The sequence below is a fragment of the Somniosus microcephalus genome, chromosome 19 (genome assembly GCF_052327205.1).
Source record: "Somniosus microcephalus isolate GS21.2 chromosome 19, FLI_Smic_1.0, whole genome shotgun sequence".
In the NCBI taxonomy this organism is placed as follows: domain Eukaryota; kingdom Metazoa; phylum Chordata; class Chondrichthyes; order Squaliformes; family Somniosidae; genus Somniosus; species Somniosus microcephalus.
In genome coordinates, this window is record NC_141005.1 from 82,139,338 (window position 1) to 82,163,521 (window position 24,184).

The 24,184-nt window shown below is 53.6% G+C and overlaps 1 protein-coding gene across 1 annotated transcript in view; it reads left to right on the forward strand.

Moving 5' to 3' along the window:
* Positions 1-24,184, forward strand: part of LOC147104957 (tRNA (32-2'-O)-methyltransferase regulator THADA) — a 194,390-nt gene that overhangs the window by 105,757 nt on the left and 64,449 nt on the right. The window contains 4 exon segments of the mRNA XM_085962123.1: positions 4,877-5,037; positions 8,325-8,491; positions 10,831-11,016; positions 13,828-13,976. Coding sequence (XP_085818249.1) covers positions 4,877-5,037; positions 8,325-8,491; positions 10,831-11,016; positions 13,828-13,976 — 663 coding nt within the window.

A 24,184-nucleotide genomic window follows, 5' to 3' on the forward strand; every position in this document is an offset into this window, starting at 1 on the left:
GGGGTTTATTCCCGGTTTGTGTCTCAGTCTCTCACCGGGGGGTTTATTCCCGGTCTGTGATCCAGTCTCTCACCGGGGGGTTTATTCCCGGTCTGTGTCTCAGTCTCTCACCGGGGGGTTTATTCCCGGTCCGTGTCTCAGTCTCTCACCGGGGGGTTTATTCCCGGTCCGTGTCTCAGTCTCTCACCGGGGGGTTTATTCCCGGTCTGTGTCTCAGTCTCTCACCGGGGGGTTTATTCCCGGTTTGTGTCTCAGTCTCTCACCGGGGGGTTTATTCCCGGTCTGTGTCTCAGTCTCTCACCGGGGGGTTTATTCCCGGTCTGTGTCTCAGTCTCTCACCGGGGGGTTTATTCCCGGTCTGTGTCTCAGTCTCTCACCGGGGGGTTTATTCCCGGTCTGTGTCTCTGTCTCTCACCGGGGGGTTTATTCCCGGTCTGTGTCTCAGTCCCTCACCGGGGGTTTTATTCCCGATCTGTGTCTCAGTCTCTCACCGGGGGGTTTATTCCCGGTCTGTGTCTCAGTCTCTCACCGGGGGGTTTATTCCCGATCTGTGTCTCAGTCTCTCACCGGGGGGTTTATTCCCGGTCTGTGTCTCAGTCTCTCACCGGGGGGTTTATTCCCGGTCTGTGTCTCAGTCTCTCACCGGGGGGTTTATTCCCGGTCTGTGTCTCAGTCCCTCACCGGGGGGTTTATTCCCGGTCTGTGTCTCAGTCTCTCACCGGGGGGTTTATTCCCGGTCTGTGTCTCAGTCCCTCACCGGGGGGTTTATTCCCGATCTGTGTCTCAGTCTCTCACCGGGGGGTTTATTCCCGGTCTGTGTCTCAGTCTCTCACCGGGGGGTTTATTCCCGGTCTGTGTCTCAGTCTCTCACCGGGGGGTTTATTCCCGGTCCGTGTCTCAGTCTCTCACCGGGGGGCTTATTCCCGGTCTGTGTCTCAGTCCCTCACCGGGGGGTTTATTCCCGGTCTGTGTCTCAGTCTCTCACCGGGGGGTTTCTTCCCGGTCTGTGATCCACTCTCTCACCGGGGGGTTTATTCCCGGTCTGTGTCTCAGTCTCTCACCGGGGGGTTTATTCCCGGTCTGTGTCTCAGTCTCTCACCGGGGGGTTTATTCCCGATCTGTGTCTCAGTCTCTCACCGGGGGGTTTATTCCCGATCTGTGTCTCAGTCTCTCACCGGGGGGTTTCTTCCCGGTCTGTGATCCACTCTCTCACCGGGGGGTTTATTCCCGATCTGTGTCTCAGTCTCTCACCGGGGGGTTTATTCCCGGTCTGTGTCTCAGTCTCTCACCGGGGGGTTTATTCCCGATCTGTGTCTCAGTCTCTCACCGGGGGGTTTATTCCCGATCTGTGTCTCAGTCTCTCACCGGGGGGTTTATTCCCGGTCTGTGTCTCAGTCTCTCACCGGGGGGTTTATTCCCGGTCTGTGTCTCAGTCTCTCACCGGGGGGTTTATTCCCGGTCCGTGTCTCAGTCTCTCACCGGGGGGCTTATTCCCGGTCTGTGTCTCAGTCCCTCACCGGGGGGTTTATTCCCGGTCTGTGTCTCAGTCTCTCACCGGGGGGTTTCTTCCCGGTCTGTGATCCACTCTCTCACCGGGGGGTTTATTCCCGGTCTGTGTCTCAGTCTCTCACCGGGGGGTTTATTCCCGATCTGTGTCTACGTCTCTCACCGGGGGGTTTATTCCCGGTCTGTGTCTCAGTCTCTCACCGGGGGGTTTATTCCCGGTCCGTGTCTCAGTCTCTCACCGGGGGGTTTATTCCCGGTCTGTGTCTCAGTCCCTCACCGGGGGGTTTATTCCCGGTCTGTGTCTGTCTCTCACCGGGGGGTTTATTCCCGGTCTGTGTCTCAGTCCCTCACTGGTGGCTTTATTCCCGGTCTGTGTCTCAGTCCCTCACCGGGGGGTTTATTCCCGGTCTGTGTCTCAGTCTCTCACCGGGGGATTTATTCCCGGTCTGTGATCCACTCTCTCACTGGGGGGTTTATTCCCGGTCTGTGTCTCAGTTTCTCACCGGGGGGGTTTATTCCTGGTCCGTGTCTCAGTCTCTCACCGGGGGTTTATTCCCGGTCTGTGTCTCAGTCTCTCACCGGGGGGTTTATTCCCGGTCTGTGTCTCAGTCTCTCACCGGGGGGTTTATTCCCAGTCTGTGTCTCAGTCTCTCACCGGGGGGTTTATTCCCGGTCTGTGTCTCAGTCTCTCACCAGGGGGGTTTATTCCCGGTCTGTGTCTCAGTCTCTCACCGGGGGGTTTATTCCCGGTCTGTGTCTCCGTCTCTCACCGGGGGGTTTATTCCCGGTCTGTGTCTCAGTCCCTCACCGGGGGGTTTATTCCCGGTTTGTGTCTCAGTCTCTCACCGGGGGGTTTATTCCCGGTCTGTCTCAGTCTCTCACCGGGGGGTTTATTCCCGGTTTGTGTCTCAGTCTCTCACCGGGGGGTATATTCCCGGTCTGTGTCTCAGTCTCTCACCGGGGGGTTTATTCCCGGTCTGTGATCCAGTCTCTCACCGGGGGGTTTATTCCCGGTCCGTGTCTCAGTCTCTCACCGGGGGGTTTATTCCCGGTCTGTGTCTCCATCTCTCACCGGGGGGTTTATTCCCGGTCCGTGTCTCAGTCTCTCACCGGGGGGTTTATTCCCGGTCTGTGATCCAGTCTCTCACCGGGGGGTTTATTCCCGGTCCGTGTCTCAGTCTCTCACTGGGGGGTTTATTCCCGGTCCGTGTCTCAGTCTCTCACCGGGGGGTTTTATTCCCGATCTGTGTCTACGTCTCTCACCGGGGGGTTTATTCCCGGTCTGTGTCTCAGTCCCTCACCGGGGGGTTTATTCCCGGTCTGTGTCTCAGTCTCTCACCGGGGGTTTTATTCCCGGTTTGTGTCTCAGTCTCTCACCGGGGGGTTTATTCCCGGTCTGTGTCTCAGTCTCTCACCGGGGGGTTTATTCCCGGTCTGTGTCTCTGTCTCTCACCGGGGGGTTTATTCCCGGTCTGTGTCTCAGTCTCTCACCGGGGGGTTTATTCCCGGTCTGTGTCTCAGTCCCTCACCGGGGGGTTTATTCCCGGTCTGTGTCTCTGTCTCTCACCGGGGGGTTTATTCCCGGTCTGTGTCTCAGTCTCTCACCAGGGGGTTTATTCCCGGTCTGTGTCTCAGTCTCTCACCGGGGGGTTTATTCCCGATCTGTGTCTCAGTCTCTCACCGGGGGGTTTATTCCCGGTTTGTGTCTCAGTCTCTCACCGGGGGGTTTATTCCCGGTCTGTGATCCAGTCTCTCACCGGGGGGTTTATTCCCGGTCTGTGTCTCAGTCTCTCACCGGGGGGTTTATTCCCGGTCCGTGTCTCAGTCTCTCACCGGGGGGTTTATTCCCGGTCCGTGTCTCAGTCTCTCACCGGGGGGTTTATTCCCGGTCTGTGTCTCAGTCTCTCACCGGGGGGTTTATTCCCGGTTTGTGTCTCAGTCTCTCACCGGGGGGTTTATTCCCGGTCTGTGTCTCAGTCTCTCACCGGGGGGTTTATTCCCGGTCTGTGTCTCAGTCTCTCACCGGGGGGTTTATTCCCGGTCTGTGTCTCAGTCTCTCACCGGGGGGTTTATTCCCGGTCTGTGTCTCTGTCTCTCACCGGGGGGTTTATTCCCGGTCTGTGTCTCAGTCCCTCACCGGGGGTTTTATTCCCGATCTGTGTCTCAGTCTCTCACCGGGGGGTTTATTCCCGGCCTGTGTCTCAGTCTCTCACCGGGGGGTTTATTCCCGATCTGTGTCTCAGTCTCTCACCGGGGGGTTTATTCCCGGTCTGTGTCTCAGTCTCTCACCGGGGGGTTTATTCCCGGTCTGTGTCTCAGTCTCTCACCGGGGGGTTTATTCCCGGTCTGTGTCTCAGTCCCTCACCGGGGGGTTTATTCCCGGTCTGTGTCTCAGTCTCTCACCGGGGGGTTTATTCCCGGTCTGTGTCTCAGTCCCTCACCGGGGGGTTTATTCCCGATCTGTGTCTCAGTCTCTCACCGGGGGGTTTATTCCCGGTCTGTGTCTCAGTCTCTCACCGGGGGGTTTATTCCCGGTCTGTGTCTCAGTCTCTCACCGGGGGGTTTATTCCCGGTCTGTGGCTCAGTCCCTCACCGGGGGGTTTATTCCCGGTCTGTGTCTCAGTCTCTCACCGGGGGGTTTATTCCCGGTCCGTGTCTCAGTCTCTCACCGGGGGGCTTATTCCCGGTCTGTGTCTCAGTCTCTCACCGGGGGGTTTATTCCCGGTCTGTGTCTCAGTCTCTCACCGGGGGGTTTATTCCCGGTCTGTGATCCAGTCTCTCACCGGGGGGTTTATTCCCGGTCTGTGTCTCAGTCTCTCACCGGGGGGTTTATTCCCGGTCTGTGTCTCAGTCTCTCACCGGGGGGTTTATTCCCGGTCTGTGGCTCAGTCCCTCACCGGGGGGTTTATTCCCGGTCTGTGTCTCAGTCTCTCACCGGGGGGTTTATTCCCGGTCCGTGTCTCAGTCTCTCACCGGGGGGCTTATTCCCGGTCTGTGTCTCAGTCTCTCACTGGGGGGTTTATTCCCGGTTTGTGTCTCAGTCTCTCACCGGGGGGTTTATTGCCGGTCTGTGTCTCAGTCTCTCACCGGGGGGTTTATTGCCGGTCTGTGTCTCAGTCTCTCACCGGGGGTTTATTCCCGGTCTGTGTCTCAGTCTCTCACCGGGGGGTTTATTCCCGGTCTGTGTTTCCGTCTCTCACCGGGGGGTTTATTCCCGGTCTGTGTCTCAGTCTCTCACCAGGCAGCAGCATTCTGTCCAGCTTCAGTTGACAGTGTGGTTGAGGATGTCAGCCTATCACTAGTCATTCCTACCCTCTTCTCCATTCATTCCTTCACTGATGTTCACCTGATACTGCTCCTTTTGTTCCAGATCCGGGAGCTAGCTGCCAAACTGCTGGTGAGGTACCTGCCGCTACCCCTACCCCAGCCGCTGGCTGCAGGTCTGTTGGAGCAGGCTCTGAGGATGTTGTGTAGTCCCAGGGTGTCCGAGGCCGAGGCTGGGGCCCTGATGGTGAAAACAGCTCTTCAAAAGTTAGTATTTAACATCACACAGTGAGTACTGGGGAGTGTCTTCATCGGTATTAATGGGGAGGTGAGGGGTGGGAGATGTTAGTTCCTGATTGGGGGATGGGCAGATGTTCGCACATGTTTTGGGGTGACTGTTGGTAATGATTGGGTGGGATTGGAGGCGGGAGGAGGGATCCTGGGTTCGAGGCCCACTTTGGAACAGGAAAAGAGAAATCTCGTCAGAGTGGGCCTGGCAGGTGTGATTATGGCTCGAGAGTGGGACAACTGTGGACTTCCTTCAAGGAGGTGATTCTAAATGCAATGGAGCAATATAAAGCAAAGGCACCAAACTCCTGCCTGGTGGAATGGGCCAACCAAGCAACTCACAAAGAAGAAAAAACAGTTTTTAAGGCCGTGACGGAAACTCATACAGCACAGACGGAGGTCATTCAGCCCATCGACCCCCTGCTGGCCTTTGAAAGAACTATCCAATTAGTTCCATCCCTCGTTCTTTTCCCAGAGCCCTGCAAGTTTTTCCTTTTGAAGTATTTACCCAATTCCCTTTTGAATGAAACTATTGAAACTGCTTCCGCCGCCCTTTCGGGCAGTGCATTCCAGATCACTACAATTTGCTGTGTACATTTTTTTTCCTGATGTCGCCTCTGGTTCTTTTGCCAATGACCTTCAATCTGTGTCCCCTGGTTACCGACCCTTCTGCCACTGGAAACAGTTTCTCCTTATTTATTATAAAGTTATGAGGCCTACATAGGAACGACCTATTTCCCTTAGCAGAGGGGTCGATAACCAGGGGGCAGAGATTTAAAGTAATTGGTTGGAGGTTTAGAGGGGATTTGAGGAGAAATGTTTTCAGCCAGAGGGCGGTGGGGGCCTGGAACTCACTGCTTGAAAGGGTGGTAGAGGCAGAGACCCTCATCACATTTAATAAGTACTTGGATATGCACTTGAAGTGCCGTAACCCACAGGGCTACGGACCAAGAGCTGGACAGTGGGATTAGGGTGGAGAGCTCTTTGTCTGCCGGCACGGACAAGATGGGCCGAATGGCCTCCTCCTGTGCTGTACATTTCTATGATTCTATGATTTACTCTATCAAAACCATTCATGATTTTGAACACCGCTATCAAATCTCCTCATTACCTTCTCTGCTCCAAGGAGAACAATTCCAGCTTCTCCAGTCTCTCCATCTAACTGAAGTCCCTCATCCCCGGTACCATTCTAGTAAATCTCCTCCGCACCCTCTCCAAGGCCTTGACATCCTTCCTAAAGTGCGGTGCCCAGAATTGGACACAATATCCAGCTGAGGCCTAACCAGTGTTTTATAAAGGTTTAGCATAACTGCCTTGCTCTTGTACTCTCTGCCTCTATTTATAAAGCCAAGGATCTCATGTTTTTTTTAAACAGCCTTCTCAACTAATCCTGCCACCTTCAATGATTTGTGTACATACAACCCCAGGTCCCCCTGTTCCGGCACCCCCTTTAATATTGTACCATTTAGTTCATATTGCTTCTCCTCAGTCTTCCGACCAAAATGTAGCACTTCTCCGCATTAAATTGCATCTACCATTTCACCAGTCTGTCTATGTCACAGAAGATCGAATCCATACAAAAAGGCAAACCAGGAGTTAAAAAGGGCATCAAAATGGCAAACACAAATTTTGAACTGAATACAGCAAGAGAATTGAAGAAGAATAATAAAACGTTTTACGATATATTAAGAGAAAAAGAAAAACGAGAGATGGAGTGGGGCCCCTGAAAGTGAACATAATAACCGACAGGCTATCAACTCCACCTCACCCCACCCTATTCCCCACCTCCCCCCTCCCCATCCCCATCCTGTGAGTGAGGGGAGGGTCCTCACACTGAGAGAGAGTCGATCCTGTGAGTGAGGGGAGGGTCCTCACACTGAGAGAGAGTCGATCCTGTGAGTGAGGGAGGGTCCTCACACTGAGAGAGAGTCGATCCTGTGAGTGAGGGGAGGGTCCTCACACTGAGAGAGAGTCGATCCTGTGAGTGAGGGGAGGGTCCTCACACTGAGAGAGTCGATCCTGTGAGTGAGGGAGGGTCCTCACACTGAGAGAGTCGATCCTGTGAGTGAGGGGAGGGTCCTCACACTGAGAGAGAGTCGATCCTGTGAGTGAATGAGGGTCCTCACACTGAGAGAGAGTCGATCCTGTGAGTGAATGAGGGTCCTCACACTGAGAGAGAGTCGATCCTGTGAGTGAGGGGAGGGTCCTCACTGAGAGAGTCGATCCTGTGAGTGAGGGGAGGGTCCCCACACTGAGAGACCGTCGATCCTGAGTGTGGGGAGGGTCCTCACTGAGAGATTCGATCCTGTGAGTGAGGGGAGGGTCCTCACACTGAGAGAGAGTCGATCCTGAGTGAGGGGAGGGTCCTCACACTGAGAGAGAGTCGATCCTGAGTGAGGGGAGGGTCCTCACTGAGAGAGAGTCGATCCTGTGAGTGAGGGGAGGGTCCTCACACTGAGAGAGAGTCGATCCTGTGAGTGAGGGAGGGTCCTCACACTGAGAGACCGTCGATCCTGAGTGAGGGGAGGGTCCCCACACTGAGAGAGAGTCGATCCTGTGAGTGTGGGGAGGTTCCTCACTGAGAGTGTCGATCCTGTGAGTGAGGGGAGGGTCCTCACACTGAGAGAGTCGATCCTGTGAGTGAGGGGAGGGTCCTCACACTGAGAGAGAGTCGATCCTGTGAGTGAGGGGAGGGTCCTCACACTGAGAGAGTCGATCCTGTGAGTGAGGAGAGGGTCCTCACTGAGAGAGTCGATCCTGTGAGTGAGGGGAGGGTCCTCACACTGAGAGAGTCGATCCTGTGAGTGAGGGGAGGGTCCTCACACTGAGAGAGAGTCGATCCTGTGAGTGAGGGGAGGGTCCTCACACTGAGAGAGTCGATCCTGTGAGTGAGGGGAGGGTCCTCACTGAGAGAGTCGATCCTGTGAGTGAGGGGAGGGTCCTCACTGAGAGAGTCGATCCTGTGAGTGAGGGGAGGGTCCTCACTGAGAGAGTCGATCCTGTGAGTGAGGGGAGGGTCCTCACTGAGAGAGTCGATCCTGTGAGTGAGGGGAGGGTCCTCACTGAGAGAGTCGATCCTGTGAGTGAGGGGAGGGTCCTCACACTGAGAGACCGTCGATCCTGTGGGGAGGGTCTGTTGTCGGTGAATTATACCATCGCTTTGTGAGTGAACAAATGTTTGCTCATTGGTTTTGCAGAGAGTGTTTCAGTAAGTCAGAGAGCCTGCTCACTTCACGCTATCCTTTCCTCCACGTCCTTTCTCCCAGGTCTGATGTTTCGGTCCTGCAGCGTGTTGGTGCTCCGGGGGAGGCCACTGTCGAGGCGTGCTCCCAACCATTGAACTTTGTAGCCTACTTACATCAGCTGTTGGAGGAGCAGTACAAAGTGGCTCAGGTGGATCTCCTGCAGGCCGCAGGCTCCAAGCCAATGCACGGTAAGGAGCTGCCTGGCACTGACCGTTACCCTGGGGCCTGGCCTGTCCATGCCTATGGTCAGGGTGCAGGGAGAAATCTGTGAAGCCATGGCCCCCTGGCAATATTCCCTACTGGCCAGATTCTGCAAGAGAGGGGAAAAATAGAGTATGAGAGTAAACTTGCAAGGAACATAAAAGCGGATTGTAAAAGCTTCTACAATATGTAAAAAGAAAAAGATTAGTGAAGACAAATGTAGGTCCCTTACAGTCAGAAACGGGAGAATTTATAATGGGGAACAAGGAAATGGCTGAGCAATTAAACAAATACTTTGGTTCTGTCTTCACGGAAGAGGACACAAATAACTTCCCAGAAATGTTAGGGAACCAAGGGTCTAGTGAGAAGGAGGAATTAAAGGAAATTAGCATTAGTAAAAAAATAGTGCTGGAGAAATTAATGGGACTGAAAGCAGATAAATCCCCAGGGCCTGATAATCTGCATCCCAGAGTACATGGAAATAGTGGATGCATTGGTTGTCATGACTAGAGTTTTTTGAGGATGTAACTGGTAGAATAGATAAGGGAGAACCAGTGGATGTGGTGTATTTGGATTTTCAGAAGGCCTTTGACAAAGTCCCACATAAGAGGTTAGTGTGCAAAATTAAAGCACATGGGATTGGATTGGATTGGCATGGATTGAAAATTGTTTAACGGACAGGAAACAGAGAGTAGGAATAAATGGGTCTTTTTCGGGGTGGCAGGCGGTGACTAGTGGGGTACCGCAGGGATCAGTGCTTGGGCCCCAGCTATTCTCAATATATATCAATGATTTGGATGAGGGAACCAAAGGTAATATTTCCAAGTTTGCTGACGACACAAAACGAGGAGGGATTGTGAGTTGTGAGGAGGATGCAAAGAGGCTTTAAGGTGATTTAGACAAGTTGAGTGAGTGGGCAAATACATGGCAGATGCAGTATAACGTGAATAAATGTGAAGTTATCCACTTCGGTAGGAAAAACAGAAAGGTAAAGTATTATTTAAATGGTGCTAGATTGGGAAATGTTGATGTACAAAGGGACCTGGGTGTCCTTGTACAACAGTCACTGAAAGCAAACATGCAGGTGCAGCAAGCAGTTAGGAAGGCAAATGATATGTTGGCCTTCATTGCAAGAGAATTTGAGTACAGGAGCAAGGATGTCTTGCTGCAGTTGTACAGGGCCTTGGTGAGACCACACCTGGAGTACTGTGTGCAGTTTTGGTCTCCTTACCTAAGAAAGGATATACTTGCCATAGAGGGAGTGCAGCGAAGGTTCACCAGACTGATTCCTGGGATGGCAGGACTGTCGTATGAGGAGAGATTGGGTCGACTAGGCCTGTATTCACTAGAGTTTCGAAGAATGAGAGGGGATCTCATTGAAACGTATTAAATTCTGACAGGGCTAGACAGACTGGATGCAGGGAGGATGTTTCCCTTGGCTGGGGGGTTTAGAATGAGGGGTCACAGTCTCAGGATACGGGGTAGGACATTTAGGACTGAGATGAGGAGAAATGTCTTCACTCAGGGTGGTGAACCTGTGGAATTCAGAAGGCTGTGGAGGCCAAGTCACTGAGTATATTTAAGAAGGAGATAGATAGATTTCTAGACACAAAAGGCATCAAGGGGTATGGGGGAGAGTGGGAATATGGTATTGAGATAGAGGATCAGCCATGATCATATTCAATGGCAAAGCAGGCTCGAAGGGCCGAATGGCTGACTCCTGCTCCTAGATTTCTATGTTTCTAATAGCATGATATTAGGGCAGATTAATTCCCCACACCTTCCTCCTCTTCATTGTTTGTGCTGGTAATATCCACAATTGCTGATTACTGACTGTAACATTTTGAGACTTTCACCTACTTGGCTTGGAAGGGACCTTGCTTGAATTTGTTTTGAAATTGGCATGACGTTCGTTTCAGCAGATAATGTTTTAATTCCCAGGGTTGCGGTGTTCCTCTTTCAGTTAACATGAAAAGCCTGCAGTCATTGGCTGATGTTGGGTGGGCAGGGAGATGGGAAGCCACTAAATGTGTCAGCATTGAGATAATGGCGAGTCATTGAGCACATCCCACAGCAGTTCATACCCTGAAGCCGGACTGATTTTCACACAGTGTGCTCCGGAAGGGGGCTGAGTTGAACAGACAGTACCGGTACTGTGAGCTTCCATACCAAGGGTGAGGGGTGGGAGGCTGTGCCTCAGGGTGTACTCAGTTACAAATGGGGGCAACAAACCGCGGTGCTCGGGTACAGTGTGTGAGGGCTGGATGGGAGGGCTGGCATGGGTTCGGATTGGGCTTTGGATGAAAATGTTCACTGTGCCCGGCAGGTTTGGTAATGGGATTGAGGAAATGTTTGACAGAGGTACCAGAGACCTTGAGCTCGCTGCGGCAGGAGCCCCTCACAACAAGGTGGCAGCAATTCATCAGTCATCTGATGGACACTCTGGGCAACATTAGCCACTTCCTCCTCAACATTCTGTCTGGGGCCCAGGGATCCTGCTCTGAGCGGCAAGGTAAGGATTACACCGCCATTATCATTCCTACTATTGCCCTGTGCTAATCTTGTGCTGGTGGTGGTGCGAAGATATTGCCATGGGAAGAGGTACAAAGCTCACCAGTGGGGATATGAGGATCGAGGAATACTCAGGACGTTTTTCTTGATTTCATTTGGGGTTCAGGGAGTAGTTATACAGAACTTTGGCTCAGGAAATAAAATGTGTGGACATAGTCCTTGATAGGATAGAGTGTACCTGGGCTGTGGGAGGAGATTAAATGGGTGGGAGAGACTGTGATAGGATAGAGGGTACATGGGCTGAGGGAGGAGATTAAATGGGTGGGAGAGACTGTGATAGGATAGAGGGTACATGGGCTGTGGGAGGAGATTAAATGGGTGGGTAGAGTCTGTGATAGGGTTGAGTGTACTTGGACTGTGGGAGGAGATTAAATGGGTGGGTAGAGACTGTGATAGGGTAGAGTGTACTTGGACTGTGGGAGGAGATTAAATGGGTGGGTAGAGTCTGTGCCGGGGTAGAGTGTACCTGGGCTGTAGGAGGAGATTAAATGGGTGGGTAGAGTCCATGATAAGGGAGAGTGTACATGGGCTGTAGGAGAAGATTAAATGAGTGGGTAGAGTCCATGATAGGGTAAAGTGTACATGGACTGTGGGATGAGATTAAATGGGTGGGTAGAGTCTGTGCTGGGGTAGAGTGTACATGGACTGTGGGAGGAGATTAAATGGGTGGGTAGAGACTGTGATAGGGTAGAGTGTACTTGGACTGTGGGAGGAGATTAAATGGGTGGGTAGAGACTGTGATGGGCTGTGGGAGAAGATTAAATGAGTGGGTAGAGTCTGTGCCGGGGTAGAGTGTACCTGGGCTGTAGGAGGAGATTAAATGGGTGGGTAGAGTCCATGATAAGGGAGAGTGTACATGGGCTGTAGGAGAAGATTAAATGAGTGGGTAGAGTCCATGATAGGGTAAAGTGTACATGGACTGTGGGATGAGATTAAATGGGTGGGTAGAGTCTGTGCTGGGGTAGAGTGTACATGGGCTGTGGGAGGAGATTAAATGAGTGGGTAGAGTCCATGATAAGGGAGAGTGTACATGGGCTGTGGGAGGAGATTAAATGGGTGGGTAGAGTCTGTGCCGGGGTAAAGTGTACATGGGCTGTGGGAGGAGATTAAATGAGTGGGTAGAGTCCATGATAAGGGAGAGTGTACATGGGCTGTGGGAGGAGATTCAATGGGTGGGTAGAGTCCATGTTAGGGTAGAGTGTACATGGGCTGTGGGAGGAGATTCAATGGGTGGGTAGAGTCCATGTTAGGGTAGAGTGTACATGGGCTGTGGGAGGAGATTCAATGGGTGGGTAGAGTCCATGATAGGGGAGAGTGTACATGGGCTGTGGGAGGAGATTAAATGGGTGGGTAGAGTCCATGTTAGGGTAGAGTGTACATGGGCTGTGGGAGGAGATTCAATGGGTGGGTAGAGTCCATGATAGGGGAGAGTGTACATGGGCTGTGGGAGGAGATTCAATGGGTGGGTAGAGTCCATGATAGGGGAGAGTGTACATGGACTGGGAGGAGATTAAATGGGTGGGTAGAGTCTGTGCTGGGGTAGAGTGTACATGGGCGTGTCTTGTGATTAAACGGGTGAGTACAGACTCTGCTGAGGTACAATGATTGAGAGCCTTTTTTAATTGTGAAACTTTGGTGTATTTTGTTTCTGGGGAAGGGCTCCTTGACCACGCAGAGAAAGATTCCACAGCTTTCAGCCCGTTCAGTAGTTCCTCAGTCCTACTGTACTGCAGACTGTGTAGAAGTGAGTAGGTGAAGATTCGGTGAGGGTTCCTCCTCACAAATAAACGGTATCACACACACTCGGCCAAATTACTGTTACTTTGCAAATCAGGAAATCTTTGTTGAGTTTTTCCAGCATTTTCTGTTATTTCGGATTTTCAGCATCTGCAGTATTTTGCTATCGCACTGATCTTTGTTAAATGTTGGAAGTTAATGGAAGCTGCAGTTTGATCTTCGGCTACTCTTTAATGTTTGACTTCCACATACCTGATTTGTAGATAAGAAAACATCTGGGCTGACAGAGTGGGATTTTGTCCATTCTCCAGTGCTGTACGAATATTCCCGACTCCTGGCACTATCCAGGTTGCCCTGTGCTGCCTAATCTGGAAGGCTGCCTGTGTTTAGGTATTAAAACTGCACATAATATTCTAGATAGGGTCAGAACAATACCTTATAAAGCAGCAATGCAACTTCTTTATCAATTAATTTTCTGAATGCGGGCGTCGCTGGCACAGTCGGCATTTATTGCACATCCCTAGTTCTCCTGAGAAGGTGGCGGTGGGTCGTCTCCTTGAACTGCTGCTAGTGGTTTCATGCAACTGAGTGGATTGATGGGCTACCTTGGAGGACATTTGGCTCGACCATGTTGGTGTGTGATTGGAGTCTTGTAGGCCAGACTGGGTAAGGACGGCAGGTTTCCTTCCCTAAAGGACATTGTATGAACTCTCAGATTACTGGCCAAGGGTGTCATTAAATTAGTCAATTATAATATCTCTTCAATTCCTTGATTCCAGCATATAACTCACTTCCGAGTATCTGTTATTCTGTATATAAACACCCCAAACCCCTAGATTAGATTCCAGCCTGTATCTCACTCCCGGATATCTGTTATTCTGTGTATTATCCCCCCAAAACCCTCAATTAAATTCCAGTCTGTAACTTACTCCTGGTCCCCAGAGATCTGTACTCCACAGTCAGCACCTTCAGGAGAGGAGGTGATAAAATTGATGATTGTGTTTCTTTTTCCCAGATACGGCTCCATCCCTTGCCGACATGGGGATTGCTATCAAGGCTGTAATAGCTGTGGGAAAGGGTGTGGTGCTGGATGATGGGGAGGACTCAGTGCTGTTAACTGAGGATCACAGACTGATCCTAACCTGCTGCTGGGTTACACTCAGGGTAAGTTCTTTGGTAAGCCTGGTACCTGGGAAATCGTCATTCGTTCGGTCCCTTCCATTAACCAGGGCCAAGGTGACCTGCTCAGGTGAATTCAAGAGTGGAAGTATGGCAAATTACCCCCCCCCCAAAGGATACGGACTGATCCTGCACACAGACAGTGGGAAGTATTCAAAGTATTTGCTGCAATACCACACCAGTACATACCCCTGAAAGGCAAAGGCTCCACTTGTATAGTTAATCGACCATGGTCAACAAATGAGGTAAGAAACAGTATGAAGCAAAGGGAAGAGGCTCACACAAATGCAAGGAAAAATAGAAATCCACAGCAAACTGGGAGATATAAAAAGCAACAAAAGGGATACAAAGAAAGTAATGAGAGATGCGAAAAGGAAATCTGAACAAAACCTTGCAAGGGATATCAAGGCTAACAGCAAATGTTTCTGTGAATGTAGGAGAAAGAGGTAAGTGGTAAGCGGGATATGGGCCTAATAAAGACAGAAGCAGGTGATACTATAATGGACAATTAAGAAATGGCAGACTTGTTAAACGAGTACTTTGTATATGTTTTCACAGTGGAGGAAAGGGACAAAATACCTGTGGTACAAGGAAACCTAAAAATAAGTCAAAGGGAGAAACTCGGTGGATTTAAGAAGTTTTTTTTTAAATGGTACTGGTGAAAATAATTGGACTTAAGATCGACAAATCTGCAGGATCTGATGGTTCCCACCCAGTGTATTACAAGAAACAGCTGGGTAAATTGCAGATGTGTTAGTCATAATGTTCCAAAATTCTTTAGATTGAGGAATTGTGCTGTTGGAGTGGAAAATTGCAAATGTCGCTCCATTATTTAAGAAGAGAGGGAGATTGAAACCAGGTAACTACAGACTCATCAGTGGGAAAGTCACTTGAATCTCTCATCAGGGATAGAGTAATTGAGCACTTGGACTAGTGGTTTTTTTATATTTGTTTATGGGATGTGGGCGTCACTGGTAAGGCCAGCATTTATTGCCCATCCCTAATTGCCCTTGAGAAGGTGGTGGTGAGCCGCCTCTTGAACCGCTGCAGTCCGTGTGGTGAAGCTACTCCCACAGTGCTGTTAGGGAGGGAGTTCCAGGATTTTGACCCGGCGACGATGAAGGATCGGCGATATACTTCTAAGTCAGGATGGTGTGTGACTTGGAGGGGAACTTGGAGGTGGTGGTGTTCCCATGCGCCTGCTGCCCTTGTCCTTCTAGGTGGAAGCGGTCGCAGGTTTGGGAGGTGCTTCCAAATAAGCCTTGGCGAGTTGCTGCAGTGCATCTTGTAGATGGTACACACTGCAGCCACGGTACGCCGGTGGTGGAGGGAGTGAATGTTTAAGGTGATGGATAGGGTGCCAATCAAGCGGGCTGCTTTGTCCTGTATGGTGTCGAGCTTCTTGTGTTGTTGGAGCTGCACTCATCCAGGCAAGTGGAGAGTATTCCATCACACTCCTTACTTATGCCTTGTAGATGGTGGAAAGGCTTTGGGGAGTCAGGAGGTGAGATACTCGCCACAGAATACCCAGCCTCTGACCTGCTCTTGCTGCCACAGTATTTATGTGGTTGGTCCAGTTAAGTTTCTGGTCAATGGTGACCCCCAGGATGTTGATGGTGAGGGATTCGGCGATAGTAATGCCATTGAATGTCATGGGGCGGTGGTTAGATTCTCGCTTGTTGGAGATAGTCATTGCATAGCAATTCTGTGGCGCAAATGTTACCTGCTACTTATCAGCCCAAGCCTGAACGTCGTCCAGGTCTTGTTGCATGTGGGCACAGATTGCTTCATTATCTGAGGAGTTGTGAATGGCACTGAACACTGTGCAGTCATCAGCAAACATCCCCATTTCTGATGTTATGTTGGAGGGAAGGTCATTGATGAAGCAGCTGAAGATGGTTGGGCCTAGGACACTGCCCTGAGGAACTCCTGCAGCGATGTCCTGGGGCTGTGATGATTGACCTTCAACCACCACAACCATCTTCCTTTGTGTTAGGCATGACTCCAGCCAGTGGAGAGTTATACCCCCGATTCCCATTGACTTCAGTTTTACTAGGGCTCTTTGATGCCACACTCGGTCAGATGCTGCCTTGATGTCAAGGGCAGTCACTCTCACTTCATCTCCGGAATTCAGCTCCTTTGTCCATGTTTGGACCAAGGCTGTAATGAGGTCGGGAGCCGAGTGGTCCTGGCGGAACCCAAACTGGGCATCAGTGAGCAGGTTATTGGTGAGTAAGTGCCGCTTGATAGCACTGTTAATGACACCTTCCATCACTTTGCTGATGATTGAGAGTAGGGCGGTAATTGGCCGAATTGGATTTGTCCTGCTTTTTGTGGACAGGACGTACCTGGGCAGTTTTCCACATTGTCGGATAGATGACAGTGTTGTAGCTGTACTGGAATAGATTGGCTAGAGGTGCGGCTAGTTCTGGAGCTGCTTCTTCCTCTTAGGCAATCCCTTGGAACCGAGGATGACTTGCTTCCACGCTAAAAATGAGTTCTCAGGTGACTGATGAGTCCAGTGCAGGACCTACAGTCTCTGTCACAGGTGGGGCAGACGGTGGTTGAAGGGGCGGATGGGTGGGATGCTTGGGTTGACGTGCGCTCCTTCCGCTGTTTGCACTTGGCTTCCTCTTGCTCCCAGCGAAGAGACTCGAGGTGTTCAGTGCCTTCCCGGATGCTTCTCCTCTACTTTGAGCTGTCTTGGGCTAGGGATTCCCAGGGGTCGGAGGGGATGTTGCACTTTTTCAAGGAGGCTTTGAGGGTGTCCTTGAAGCCTTTTCTCTGCCCACCTGGGGCTCTCCTGTCGTGTCGGAGCTCCGAGTCGAGCGCTTGTTTTGGGAGTCTCGTATCGGGCATGCGGATGATGTGGCCCGTCCATCGGAGCTGATTGAATATGGTCAAAGCTTTGATGCTGGGGATGTTGGCCTGAGCGAGAACACTGACGTTGGTGCGCCTATCCTGCCAGTGGATTTGCAGGATCTTGCAGAGGCAGCGTTGGTGGTACCTCTCCAGTGCTTTGAGGTGCCTGCTATACATGGTCCATGTCTTTGAAGCATATAGGAGGGCGGGAATCGCTACTGCTCTGTAGACCATGAGCTTGATGGTGGTTTTGAGGTCCTGGTCTTCAAACACTCTCTTCCTCAGGTGACCGAAGGCTGCACTGGCACACTGAAGGCGGTGTTGGACTTCATCATCGATGTCTGCCCTTGTTGATAGTAGACTCCCGAGGTATGGAAAGTGGTCCACGTTGTCCAAGGCCTCGTCGTGGATTTTGATAATCGGGGGGCAGTTTGGTAGAGGACCTTTGTTTTACGGATGTTTAGTGTATGGCCCATGCTCTCGTAAGCTTCGGTGAAGGTGTTGACGATGGTTTGGAGTTCGACCTCAGAGTGTGCGTAGACGCAAGTGCCGTCTGCATACTGTAATTCGATGACAGAGGATGGGACGACCTTGGATCTGGATTGGAGGTGACAGAAAAGGAAGATCGAGAAGAGCGTTGGTGCGATGACACAGCCTTGCTTGACCCTGGTCCGTACGTGAATTGGGTCTGTGGTGGTCAGGATCATGGCTTCCATGTCATGATGACAGACTTTTGATGGCAGCCAAATTTGAGGAGGACACTCCATAATCCCTCACGGTTGACCGTGTCGAAGGCCTTTGTGAGGTCAAAGAAGGCCATGTACAGTGGTTGGTGCTGGTCCCTGCATTTCTCTTGTATTTGACACGCGGTGAAGATCATGTCCATTGTGCCTCTTATTGGGCGGAATCCACATTGCGACTCTGGGAGGAGCTCTTCAGCCACTGGGAGAAGGCAATTGAGGAGGATTCTTGCGATGACTTTCCCTGTGGCAGACAGCAGGGAAACTCCTCTGTAATTACCACAATCGGACTTGTCACCTTTCTTGAAGATGGTCACAATTACGGCGTCTCTGAGATCCCCTGACATGCTCTCCTCCTTCCAAATAAGAGAAATGAGTTCATGAATTCGCGCCAGTAGTGCTTCTCCGCCATGCTTTAGTGCCTCAGCGGGGATTCCATCTGCTCCTGAGGCCTTGTTGTTCTTCAGTTGTCGGATGGCCTTTTCAACCTCATGCCGGGCTGGGGTTGTGCTGAGGTGGTGGCGGTAGCATGCTGCGGGATGGAGTTGAGGACACTTACGTCAAAAACAGAGTCTCAGTTAAGGAGATCTTCGAAGTGCCCTTTCTAGCGGGCACTGACTGCCTCTCTGTCCTTGATGAGTACCTCTCCGTTCTTGGCCTGCAGTGGGGTAGGACCTTGGGTGCTTGGGCCGTAGGTGGTCTTGACTGCGCTAAAGAATCCACGCACGTTGTGGTTGTCGGCTAGCTGCTGGATCTCCTGCGCTTTCTCCACCCACCATCTGTTCTTTAGGTCGCGAGTTTTTTGTTGGACCTCGGCCTTCAGGCTTTTGTAGAGCTGCTTTCTTCCTCTCGAGTTCTGTTGCTGTTTCCAGATCAGGAATGCCTTGCACTTGCGGCTTATTAGCTCCTGGACCTCCTGGTCATTCTCGTTGAACCAGTCTTGGCGTTTCCTTGTCGAGTGACTGAGCGTCTCTTCAGAGGTGCTGATTATGGAGGGCTTGAGTGCAGACCAGGTGCTGTGGACACTCTGTGTCTCTGAATCACTGGGAGTCGTCAGGTTGGTTGTAGGACGCAGGCTGAATAGGGTTTTCTTAACGGGGTCTTTGAGTGCTCCAGCGTTGATTTTCCTGCGGCATTGTTTCTGTTGCCGCCGCTGTTTTGGGGCTACATTGATGGAGATGACAGAGCGGATTAGGCGGTGGTCTGTCCAGCAGTCGTCAGCCCCTGTCATGGCGCAGGTGATGCAGACGTCCTGGCGGTCCCTCGCACGGACGATGACGTAATCCAGCAGATGCCAGTGCTTGGAGCGAGGGTGTTGCCATGAAGCCTTGTACTTGTCTCTCTGACGGAACAAGGTGTTGGTTATGACAAGGCCATGTTCTAAGCATTTCGTCAGGAGGAGGGTACCGTTGGAGTTGGCTTTCCCTACCCGCTCTCTGCCGATCACACCTCCCCAGAGGTCTGTGTCCTTTCCAACACTGGCGTTAAAGTCGCCAAGGGGGATCAACTTGTCGCCCGTTGGGACTCGGCACAGGGATTGTTCGAGGCTGGAGTAGAATTCCTCTTTGGTCTCTGTGGCTTCCAGTGTTGGGGCGTACACACTGATGACCGTAGAGCACTGGTTCCGGGCTAGGGTTAGCCGAAGAGTCATGAGGCGTTCGTTTACTCTGCAAGAGGAGTCTCTGAGATGTCCAAGTAGCTCATTTTTATGGCGAAGCCTACTCCATGGAGGTGGCGTTCCTCTTCAGGTTTGCCTTTCCAGAAGAAGGTGCAACCACCGCCTTGCTCCTTGAGCTGGCCTTCCCCTGCCCGCCGGGTCTCACTTAGGGCAGCGATGTCAATGTCGAAATGTCTGAGCTCCCAGGGAACGATAGCAGTATGACGTCTGTCACTGTTGGGGTTGTCCATGAGGGTCCTGACGTTCCAGGTCCCGAACTTCATTTTAAAGGGGTGGAAGATGCCTGTGCGTGAATTATTTTATCGTGTGGTGGCCGTTGCACACCAGCTACCACATGGGCTTGACAGAGCAAGGTCTTGGTCCAATGGCAAGGGGTACAAGACGATTGGAGACCAGGCTCTGCTACATTGGCCTAGCACACACACACAAACATATTCCTACTGTCCTCCTCCCTCCTTCCCGCAGGCCCTCTCTGCCTGGGTTTCATAGACTGCAGTGTGGTCCTCCCGACCCGGCTGCTGGTCCATGCCGTTGGGTTTGTCCTCGCTCCTGGGCCTCGTCCTCGCTCCCAGGTCCCGACCTCGCTGCCAGGTCCCGACCTCGCTGTTCCTCCTCGCCCTCGCTCCTCCTTGTCCTCGCTCCTGGGCCTCGTCCTCGCTCCTGGGCCCCGACCTCGCTCCCAGGTCCCGACCTCGCTGCTCCTCCTCGCCCTCGCTCCGCCTCGTCCTCGCTCCTGGGCCTCGTCCTCGCTCCCGGGTCCCGACCTCGCTCCTGGGTCCCGACCTCGCTGCTCCTCCTCGCCCTCGCTCCTGGGCTTCGCCCTCGCTCCTCCTCGCCCTCGCTCCTGGGCCTCGCCCTCGCTCCTGGGTCCCGCCCTCGCTCCTGGGCCTCGCCCTCGCCCTCGCTCCTGGGCCTCGCCCTTGCTCCTCCTCGCCCTCGCTCCTGGGCCTCGCCCTCGCTCCTGGGTCCCGCCCTCGCTCCTGGGCCTCGCCCTCGCTCCTCCTCGCCCTCGCTCCTGGGCCTCGCCCTCGCTCCTGGCCTTCGCTCCTGGGTCCCGCCCTCGCTGCTCCTCCTCGTCCTCGCTCCTGGGCCTCGCCCTCGCTCCTGGGCCTCGCCCTCGCTCCTGGGTCCCGCCCTCGCTCCTGGGCCTCGCCCTCGCTCCTGGGCCTCGCCCTCGCTCCTGGGCCTCGCCCTCGCTCCTGGGTCCCGACCTCGCTCCTGGGTCCCGACCTCGCTCCTGGGTCCCGACTTCGCTCCTGGGCCTCAACCTCGCTCCTGGGCCTCGCCCTCGCTCCCGGGCCTCGCCCTCGCTCCCGGGCCTCGCCCTCGCTCCCGGGCCTCGCCCTTGCTCCTCCTCGCCCTCGCTCCCGGGCCTCGCCCTTGCTCCTCCTCGCCCTCGCTCCTGGGCCTCGCCCTTGCTCCTCCTCGCCCTCGCTCCTGGGCCTCGCCCTTGCTCCTCCTCGCCTTCGCTCCTGGGCCTCGCCCTCGCTCCTGGGTCCCGCCCTCACTCCTGGGCCTCGCCCTCGCTCCTCCTCGCCCTCGCTCCTGGGCCTCGCCCTCGCTCCTGGGTCCCGCCCTCGCTGCTCCTCCTCGTCCTCGCTCCTGGGCCTCGCCCTCGCTCCTGGGTCCCGCCCTCGCTCCTGGGCCTTGCCCTCGCTCCTCCTCGCCCTCGCTCCTGGGCCTCGCCCTCGCTCCCGGGCCTCGCCCTCGCTCCCTGGTCCCGTCCTCGCTCCCGGGTCCCGTCCTCGCTCCCGGGTCCCGTCCTCGCTCCCGGGTCCCGCCCTCGCTCCCGGGTCCCGTCCTCGCTGCTCCTCCTCGTCCTCGCTCCTGGGCCTCGCCCTCGCTCCTGGGTCCCGCCCTCGCTGCTCCTCCTCGTCCTCGCTCCTGGGCCTCGCCCTCGCTCCTGGGCCTCGCCCTCGCTCCTGGGTCCCGCCCTCGCTCCTGGGCCTCGCCCTCGCTCCTGGGCCTCGCCCTCGCTCCTGGGTCCCGACCTCGCTCCTGGGTCCCGACCTCGCTCCCGGGCCTCGACCTCGCTCCCGGGCCTCGCCCTCGCTCCTGGGTCCCGACCTCGCTCCTGGGTCCCGACCTCGCTCCTGGGTCCCGACCTCGCTCCCGGGCCTCGACCTCGCTCCCGGGCCTCGCCCTCGCTCCTGGGTCTCGCCCTCGCTCCTGGGTCCCGACCTCGCTCCTGGGTCCCGACCTCGCTCCTGGGTCCCGACCTCGCTCCCGGGCCTCGACCTCGCTCCCGGGCCTCGCCCTCGCTCCCGGGTCCCGTCCTCGCTCCCGGGTCCCGTCCTCGCTCCCGGGTCCCGTCCTCGGTCCCGTCCTCGCTCCCGGGTCCCGTCCTCGGTCCCGTCCTCGCTCCCAGGTCCCGTCCTCGGTCCCGTCCTCGCTCCCGGGTCCCGTCCTCGCTCCCGGGTCCCATCCTCGTTCCCGGGCCCCGTCCTCGCTCCCGGGCCCCGCCCTCGCTGCTCCTCCTCGTCCTCGCTCCCGGGTCCCGTTCTCGTTCCCGGGCCCCGTCCTCGCTCCCGGGCCCCGCCCTCGCTGCTCCTCCTCGCCCTCGCTCCTGGGCCTCGCCCTCGCTAGCTAGGGCAGACTCGCTAAAAGAGGATGCTGGACTGAATACATCAACATTTTTGTTCAAGGGTGCAGTAGATGAGACAGGTTCTCATGGTTATCCTGAATTACGTGGACCTCTTAGCTGTAGTTCCTCAGGCTCCACCACTTATCTGACGTCGCTTTTTCAGATGTAGAATTGTCAGATTCTTCCCTGCGTCACAAACAAGCCTCTGCTCTCCACCGCCTCTCTCGCACGATAGCCGGGATGTTGTCGGGGCCCAGAGCCTTTGCTGTATCCAGTGCGCTCAGTCGTTTCTTGATATTACGTGGAGTGAATCGAATTGGCTGAAGACTGGCTTCTGTGATGGTGGGGACCTCAGGAGTAGCCCGATATGGATCATCCACTCGGCACTTCTGGCTGAAGATGGTTCCAAATGCTTCAGCCTTGTCTTTTGCACTCACATGCTGGGCTCCACCGTCATTGAGGATGGGGATATTCATGGAGCCTCCTCCTCACGTTAGTTGTTTAATGGTCCACCACCATTCACGATTGGATGTGGCAAGACTGCAGAGCTTTGATCTGATCCGTTGATTGTGGGATCGCTTAGCCCTGACTGTAGCATGCTGCTTCCGCTATTTAGCATGCACATAGTCCTATGTTGCAGCTTCCTCAGGTTGGCACCCCATCTTTAGGTACGCCTGATGCTGCTCCTGGCATGCTCTTCTACACTCCTTATTGGACCAGGGTTGGACCCCTGGCTTGATGGTAATGGTAGAGTGAGGGATATGCCCGGCCATGAGGTTACAGATTGTGGTGGAATACAATTCTGCTGCTGCTGATGGCCCACAGCGCCTCATGGATGCCCAGTTTTGAGCTGCTAGATCTGTTCTGAATCTATCCCATTTAGCACGGCGGTAGTGCCACACAACATGATGGAGGGTGTCCTCAGTGTGAAGACAGGACTTCGTCTCCAAAAGGACTGTGCGGTGGTCACTGCTACCAATAATGTCATGGACAAATGCATCTGCGACAGGTAGATTGGTGAGGACGAGGTCAAGTAGGTTTTTCCTGCGTGTTAGTTCTCTCACCACCTGTCGCAGGCCCAGACTGGCAGCTGTGTCCTTCAGGACTCAACCAGCTCGGTCAGTAGTGGTGCTACCGAGCCACTCTTGGTGATGGACATTGAAGTCCCCCACCCAGAGTACATTCTGTGCCCTTGCTATGAGCTGATCAAAGAGAGTCAGCATGGATTTGTAAAGGGTCGGTCATGTCTGACTAATCAAGTTGAATTTTTTGAGGAGGCCACTAACATGGTGGATAAGCGAATGTCTGTGGATGTTGTCTGTATGGACTTCCAGAAGGCATTCGATAAGGTTCCACACAGAAAATTATTGGTAAAAAGCAAAGCGCCTGGAATTGGAGGTAATCTTGTAACACGGGTTAGCAACTAGTTTGGAGATAGGAGACAGAGAGTAGGGATTAAGGCAGTGTTGTCTCATTTGCAGGATGTGACAAGTGATGCTCCCCAGGGATCTGCACTGGGGCCTCAGCTTTTCCCTCCATTTATCAATGACTTGGATGAAGGAACAGCGAGCCAGAAATTGGTGCAGCAGCACCCTTTTCTCGGGTGCTACTTTGGACTACTAAGACCCCAATATGGCAGGCAGGAAGCGTGCGCATATTTCCGCCCGGAAGTGCGCCACCCGCCACAATGGGTAAGAACAAAAAACATGCAGGGCTCGTGGACTGGCGTGTCTCTGCTGAACTGAAGGGCTTCAGCAGTTTAAAGGGGCACCACGCCTGAAATTGTTCAGGCAGCAGATGGAATGCTGATGTAGTTCAGGATATGTACCAGAGGTCTGCAGGAAGGTGGGGAGCCCCGTGGTTCAGCGGTGAAGCTGTCTAAGTGCTTCCACTAGAGGTTTGGCAGCGAAGGGGGTGCTGATTGGGTCACAGAGATGCAGACCTCCAAGGAGAGCAGCATGGCAGGGGGTGGCCAGGGCCGAGAGTGCCAACATCCGCAGCGCCCGCAGCTCCATGACAGAAGAGCTTTACAACTATGCCACCAAAATTGGCCTCAGCACCCCTTGATAAGGGGAGAGGGGGGAATGGGCCGTGGTTTCTGCTCCGGATCACTAACCAGTGGTGGAAATGGGGTGCATGCGTGTCTGTATGCTTGTGTGTTAATGCGCGTGTGTGTATGTACCTGTCTGTGGACAGGATCAGAGCAGCTGTGGTGTCTTGTACAGTTGAATAGCCTGTTGATGCTCGAGCCTAGACTTTCTATTTGGTGTTATTTTCAATGTGGTTTGCTGTCAGTGCAGATGTGTTGGCAGCTGGAAACGCTTGTTCC